Source organism: Crocodylus porosus, unplaced genomic scaffold (genome assembly GCF_001723895.1).
Source record: "Crocodylus porosus isolate Cpor-Errol unplaced genomic scaffold, CroPor_comp1, whole genome shotgun sequence".
Lineage (NCBI taxonomy): Eukaryota > Metazoa > Chordata > Crocodylia > Crocodylidae > Crocodylus > Crocodylus porosus.
The window spans coordinates 18,954,704-18,962,331 of record NW_017728918.1 but is presented as its reverse complement, the minus strand read 5'-3'; the positions used below and the strand labels follow the sequence as shown (position 1 = coordinate 18,962,331).

Genomic DNA, 7,628 nt, shown 5'->3' with positions numbered 1-7,628 from the left:
ACCAACTCAGGCACATACACATTCAAACCAGCCTAGGCACATGCATCCCTATCACCAATTCAAACACATATGCTATACACCCCAAAAGTTAGACAAAAAATCAGTTGTCCATACCCGCACATTCAGTACACATCCACAGATCACTAATTTGTATATCATGCACACAATGACATACACACACACACACTTATCAGTTCACACACATACAACCCACCTACACATACACACAAGTAAGTTCCTAACTTGGATGGTACGGTATGTATGTGTATGCTTGGGGTATCTGAGATAGTTGGGGGAAGGTTAAGGTGAGAGAGAGAGAGAGTTAAAGTGTACGGAGTGCAAGTTGCCAGAACCAGGATTAGAATGGGTGGACTAGCGAGAATCTGGCTGAGGAACTGAGGCTTGGGTTTACTTAAAATCAAGTGGCCCCAGGGTTACTTGGGGTCACTTAGTGTCAGGGTGGAAGCAAGGGAAAAAGAAGCCAGGTGGCAAGGAGGAAACAGCCAGGAAACAGAGGCAAAAGGCAGTGGGGATGAAACAAAAACAGTGGCAGAGATCAGGGAAAAAGGCAGTGGGGATGAAGCAGAAGTTAGAGGAGCAGAGACTGGAGCAGGGCCAGAACTGTAGTAAAGCAAACCCAACTCAGGGGCCCAAATAACAGTTTTATTAAACAGACAACACACTACACAGCCCCATGAAGTTTATTGGTTCTCCCCCCACGCACACACGCACTCACAATGGCAGCATGCGAAAGAGACTCAGTGGAAGAGTTGGAGTCCAGGTAGGGAAGAGAAATAGAGTCCAAGTCCTTGGTTGAAGAGAGGATGGGGGGTGATAGCTAGCTATCCAGTTTGGAAAGGGGTCTTTGTCCAGTAGGTGTTGTCTAGAGGGGGGTCACCGACAGGGCCTCTGGGTGGATAGGTGGTGCGGCACGGTGCTGGTCCAGATGGAGAGGACGTCCCAAAGAGTCAGTCTTCACTACCCCTTTTTATGGGGCAGACTCCCTCCAATCTCCTATGGGGAAGGCCTGTCCACGCAATGTCAGTCCTGTCCCAGAGGGCTCCAGGTGTTCTTACTGAGCATGTGCAGCCTGGCACAATGGTGGGTTGCCTCATCTTTTGTTTCCTGAATGCTGATGGGTGGTTCCAAGGGCTGGGTTGTTGGTCCAGGTATTGGTGTTGATGGTTCGGTCATTCAGAGGGAACTATTTTTAGACCTACTGCCATTGTCTCTCAAGCACCCTTATTAATCCCCATTCATTCAGGAGCCAAGTTACATAGGAGGGGTAGGTGTGAGTCATGGGTTGCACAACCAGGCCGAGGGACAGGATGGAGACTTGACAAACAAAATGGAAACTTGACGTGACTTATGCTAACTTACATATGTAGGCTTAAATCATATAGTACCAGTAAAACAGTAATATAGAACAGTAAAAATCAATATAAACATAATAATTATACAGTGTAAAGAAGGAGAAAAAACAAAACAAATACAGCTTGCTACCAAAATAAAATGCTGAAGCTTATCCTATATCTTAGCTCATGTATATATATCTATAGAGAATAGAGAGGGAGAGAAAAAGTCAGAAATAGTTGGGGAAGGGGAGGGTATGCATTTTAAAGGAAGAAAGGAAAAACGGGGTTTTGCTACACTATGAGTAGAGGTATTCAAAGTAAAGATAAAAGGAAACTGCAGAAACCTATGAATAATAACAAATTAATAATTGTATGTAATTTATGAAAGAAAATGCAAGGCAAATTAATAAACCCCTACCATTGTATCAATGAACTTTCAGTGTAATATTCTATTAAAATTAAGTACATGGAGAAAGGTTAGGAGAAAGGTTAATATGGCAGCAGTCAGAAAGTAAATACGTTAATAGGAACCTGCTAATCATTTTTTAATTTTTGGACAAGGTTGTCTTTCATTTGCGTGTGAAGATTATTAATGATACAAGGATTAAGCAAAAAAACATATTTTATTTTGAAGGCAAATGAACAGCACTTAAGAACTCTAAATGAAAGTTGAACTTCTAAGTTTTCCTCCAGTGCTGCCTAACGCTTGTATTTAAATTTAATTTAGTTTCCAAACCATCAGGGAGACCATGAGGCCAGGCTTAACTGAGAGCCACACTGAGCACTAAGCCAGTTTTCTAGTACTGTACTCCAGCTTGGTTATTACTCAAGTTTCAAATTACTACAGTAGCTTGACTAATTGTATTCATTTATTTTCTTAAGGCAGAATGGGGAAACAGAACAGCAAACTGGCCCCTGAAGTGATGGAGGATCTGGTGAAGAGCACAGAGTTTAATGAACACGAACTCAAACAATGGTACAAAGGATTTCTAAAGGACTGTCCAAGCGGTAGACTGAACCTTGAGGAATTTCAGCAGCTCTACGTGAAGGTATGTTGCTTATTAATTTCCTACTACCAGGGTACCGGGAGATTCCTCAGTTAACATGTGCAATGCCCAAATAGTCTTAATGAGTACTATTCAGATTATATGTTGACAGAGAACAGTAATGTAAGCAGATACGTAGGAATTCCTATACCAGTCAGAGAAGTAGTCAAGACAGTTCAGTATTATCTCTCTGACAGTGACCAGTACCAAATGTTTCAGAGCAATGATTGAATTTGCCCAACAGGCATTTATTTTCTAAACCTTGTTAATTAAGGATGGTTTTATGCTCTGAAGGGAAGGGGTTATGGGCCCAGTCCTGGATGGTGAACTATGTTGGGAGGTCCTTACACTTTTGCAGCGCCATTAGTTTCTAAAATGTACGTTCAGTGGATGCTGATTAAAGATTTTGGCCCTGGCTGTATCTTGGGACATTAGGTTCTGCAGATTAGTAATGTACCATGTACAAACTATGTATCTGAAGTTGCCTTTCCTTTTTCTTCAGTGTCCCCTTGCCCTGACTTGCCTTAGTCCTACTGTTCATTATTTTATTATGGGTCATATCTGCCACCTCTTGTGTTTTGTGCACATTTATTCATAATGGGTGCATCTACAGGTGCACTTTAATGTGGAGTAGATTAATTAGCTCCACAGTAATGCATCATGGTCTACACATGTGCCAGTATTAGGGTGCAGTAAGCTAATTAACTCTGCCATAAGATAGTAGTGTTGGGGACAGTACTGTCTTACAGTGGGGTCATTTAGTGCACTGAAATACACTTGTAAGCACTGACCACTGGCATAAATTGCTCCTGGTCGGCCTAGGCAGCTGGGGGCCAGACCCTTGCCTGTTGCCTAGCCACACGACTCTGCATACTCTGCACTCTGTGCCCCAGCCAGACCCTCCAGGTCCCAGTACTACCACCTGGAGCTGACCCCTAACCCTGCTGCCAGCTCAGGCCTGCTCCACCCCAGCTGAAAGTGCTGCTGTCCCAGGAGCATGTGTAGACACTGCACTAGGGCACAATGTACTGTGGCTCAAAGAGCTCTGGAATTTAATCGTACTTGCAGATGCACCCAATGGGAGAAACACTGAAGACAACAGAAGAAGTTTTTATGTTACAAAAATCATCATGTTCACAATAAAGTGCATAACATAGTCATATTACAAAACAGTTGCATTTAAATTCAGCATTCTCTTTTAATTCCAAATGGAATTACTGCCTAAAGGTCAGAGGCTCCAAAATAATTTTAGTTAGGGAAAGGATTGGATATGGATGGTAAGTTCACAAAATTTAGTTCACTGTTATGCTGGGTAGCAGTATTTTTTTTTAATACCATCTGTCAATTTTAACAGTGGTTTGTCGGGTTAATGCTTAATAAAAGTCCCTCTGTCTTTTATATACAATGAATGCTTTAGCACATCTTTCCTGAATTTCCCCAGTCTGAGAACATTACCCCATAAAAACCTTAAGTGGTCTCTTTCCTCCTGCTTGCAAATGACATTGTACAATAACTCCTATCTGCAGAGGATGTGAATTAAGCTCCCATTTGTGCACTTTCTGTTACCTCAAATTATCCTATTTTCACAAAGATTGAATGGCAATAACTGTTCTTCTGTGATGAATCTTCTGTGGAAGACTTTTTACTACTGTAGGGTTGTGCTTTCTGCTGACTAGTTATTTATGGCCTCCATTTTAGATGATACTTGGCACATACCTTGCATTGACTCGCATCTAATAATTTTTCTTGTTTGTTTACAGAGAAAGTGAGCAAACTTTTTCAAATTATAGCTGTGTAGCAAAACATACAGGGTGTTTGACTGTTCAGGAATCATTGTTTCCTGTTTGATAAACTTGAAATAAAAAGGGAGAATAAAATACTTATTTAAAATATTTTATTCTATGTTTGGAAGGGTTATGTCTTCTGAAATCTTCTTGGAGCCATGAGCATTTCTTCCCTTCCAAAGTGCATCTAAACAGTTCATAGGGATTGTTGTAGACTTTGATAAAGTTCGGTACACCCAGATGAAATTCAGTCCCATGGTTAAGTAATGATAGTGCAACATGTAAACCAAAGAGCAGGCAGAGCAGCTTCCCACCATTTGGAAAGTTGAAAATTTTCTGATAAACCAGGATCCTGGTTTTCTCTGTTTAAAAATTGCACATTTTCTGTTCTAACCCCCCCCCACACACACACACATTCTCTAACTAAAAGTGTGAAATCTGTGATTAAAATGAAATGCCGCTATATATATATATATAAAAATTAAACACAATGTTTTATTGATATATTTACAATTTTAAAGCAATTTGGAAGCCTACTGGTGCCTCAATCACTATAATAAAATAAGTTCTAAATACCTATAAATGTTGATACTTGATTTTGGGGTTTTTATCATGGAAAATCATGCTCCCCCTGCCCGCGCTGCTCACCAGAACACAAGCCCAGGCCTCTTACTCTCCCCCCACACCCCTCAGCCCTGCTGGTACCCCTCACTCCCCACCTGCAGCCCTCTGCTCTCCCAGCCCTGGTCCCAGAGCTATGGGACCAGGGACCTGGGTCTGCAGCCCTCTGCAGCAGTGCCGCCTCCCCTCACCTACAGACAGCATGGCCAGAGCGGAGTCTTTTGGTGGGGGCAGGTGTGGGCTGCCTGCTAAGGGCTCAGGATCCCTGCCCTGTTGCGCTCCACCGGGGCCTGCGGGGGGCAGGGGGTAGGGGTAGCAGGGTAGAGGATGGCCAGGGTGAGGAAGCTTATTGCTACTGCTGCAAGCCCTGCACCACCCTGGTGAGGTGCCCCCTGCCCACCCAGCAGCAGTGAGGGGCACAACAATGCACCACTGCCCCTACTGCTGCCAGGCAGGCAGGGGGTGCCTCGTCGTGGCAGCACAGGGCTTGCAGTGGTGGCACCAAGCTTCCCCGCCCTGCCCTGCTGCGCCAGATCCTGCTTGCTGGGCTGCAGAGGCCCCGAGGGGAGGGCAGCAGGGCGCAGAGCCCTGAGCCTGGAATGGGCAGCCCACACCAACCTGCACCCCACACACAAGTCTGGGGGGCACATGCCCCCATGCCCTCCTACTAGTAAGCACAGTGGTAGGGAGCCACCCCCCTCACCCTCCAGATGAGCTGCCCACAGCCCCGTCCCACTCCCCTGCACATGGCCCCGGGCCCCAAGCCCCACACACCACCCAGCTAGGCGGCAGCCCAAGCCCCAACCCTGCCCAACTCCCTGCTTCCGTCCCTATGGGAACCTAAATCCACCCCCCACGCCCCACAGCTTACCTGCTGGAGCTGTTCTCCAGGCTGGCAGCCATGTGCATGTGTGCACATGGCCCTCCCTGCCTGACCCCCCTCCTCCCGCTCCCCCCATCCCCCTGCAGGCTGAAACTTTGCCAACCTGCAGAGAGGTCTTTGCAAAAGTGGAAAATCCACATGTTCATCTGTAAAAATGAAAAATCCACGTTTTTCTCAGGTAAAAGCAAAAATCCACAGGGTTTTTTTTCCTTGGGAAATGGAAAACTTGTCCTTCCTGATAACTCAAAAAGAAATAAAAACTGGGCACTAGTTTTGTAGTCCTCATTTATTTTTGGAAATGCAGACTAAGAAAGATGTCCCAATGTTTGTATAATCCTGCATTTTAAGATATGTCTTTTAATGTTACTCATGTATTTCACCAGGTTTGTTTTAAGGCTCTTAGTGTGTATGAATGTAGGAAAACTTTAAAGGTGAAGTCCTGCATCCACTGAAGTTGGTGAGAATTTTCCACTGACTTCAACAGAATTAGGATTTCACCCTGCATTCAGATGCATCTTCATATTTTTCTTATATAGATGCTTGTAACATAACATTCCCTGACTCCTGGAGACATTATTGCTTTCCATGTCTTCCGAGATGTTGAATCTTGATTCTTAGGATATTTATTTACTGTTAGCTGCTGACTATTGAAAAAATTCAGATATGAAATTTGATCTTTGCAGTAGAAGTCACCAAAAGAAGTCACAAGTCATGGTTTTTGGAACTAAATCCATCCAGTTCTTTTAAATACATATTCAGGGTAGGAATATACAAAATCTATGCTACTATTTTAATTGATTTCTCTATGTTGAATGGGAGCCAAAAACTAGGAGGGATGTAATTCACCGGTTATCATTTTTTGATTTTTTTTTTTTTCCAAGCCAGTTTCCATAAATAACTTTATTGGGAAAATGATTACAAGACATACATTCACAACACTATTATATTTTCTCTTAGATGGTAATACTGCTCTGCTCGTGAGATTACGATGTTGCTCTTGGACATGTCTGGTAGTTTAGTATAAAATTAGTGGTAAAAGACTGGTATGAGGAAAGAACCTCTCACTCACAGCCAGCGGAAAACTTTCACAACTTCTTAAATGTTACAGCAAATGAATTCTGGTGCTGTCAGTACAGATTGACTACCAGTTATGCACAGTTTTAAGGTCTGATGAAATGACTGCATTCCATTTTTTAAAAATATTTTATAAAGTAGTTGTATTTTCTAGGAAGTTTCTCTAGTTGCAAAGGAACCACAAATGACTTTCATTTTCATTTCTTTGTGAGGGCAGTGGGATAGATAGCATTTCCTGATTTGCTTGAGAGGGTACCAGTTCGTTAGTGATGGTTTTCTTGCACATTGATCAGTAGATGAAACTCTCCAACTTCAACTCAGAAGCTGTGCTACTGAAGTTCCTTCTCTGGACCTTCTCATGCACATAGCTATATGAAAAATGTATTTGTTTGAAGTGCTTGTTACAGAGGTCCTGATTCATGACTTGAGTGACTGTGAACTAAGGTGATAGTAGCTGTAATAATAATCAGATGTGTGTGTGATTTGCATATGGAGAAAAAGCACCACCTGCTGTCATACAGAATATTAAAAACTGGGTATAATTTAATAGGTCTGATTAAATTGTTGTTATGCACTTCCACAGTTTATGGTAAGTACAAACAGTCAAAAAGCCTAAGGCTGATTCAGTTCAGTCTTCACAGGTTAGTCTAAACTGCATAGATTGAACTGATAAGAAAGTGAACAGACATTCACTTTTGATTCTGGAAAAGCAGCCACATGCCTGCAGTGCCCCAGGCCAGTAGCCGGGAGGCACATCTTCCTGCTTGGCTGGAGCAGACAGCTTGGCCAAGGCTAGTCCACCCACCCTGTGAGAGGCGGTTTGTAGGTGAGGTACAAAGCATCCTGGGATGCTGGGAGACTATAA

The 7,628-nt window shown here is 43.2% G+C and overlaps 1 protein-coding gene across 2 annotated transcripts in view; it reads left to right on the top strand.

Annotated features, from left to right (window-relative positions):
• Positions 1–7,628, top strand: part of VSNL1 (visinin like 1) — a 160,359-nt gene that overhangs the window by 59,275 nt on the left and 93,456 nt on the right. The window contains exon 2 of one of the 2 annotated variants that reach the window (XM_019537374.1): positions 2,242–2,404. In XM_019537374.1, coding sequence (XP_019392919.1) covers positions 2,243–2,404 — 162 coding nt within the window. In that variant the 5' untranslated portion in view covers position 2,242. Of the gene's footprint in view, positions 1–2,237; positions 2,405–7,628 lie in introns of both variants that reach the window. The other variant, XM_019537373.1, reaches the window with a different exon arrangement.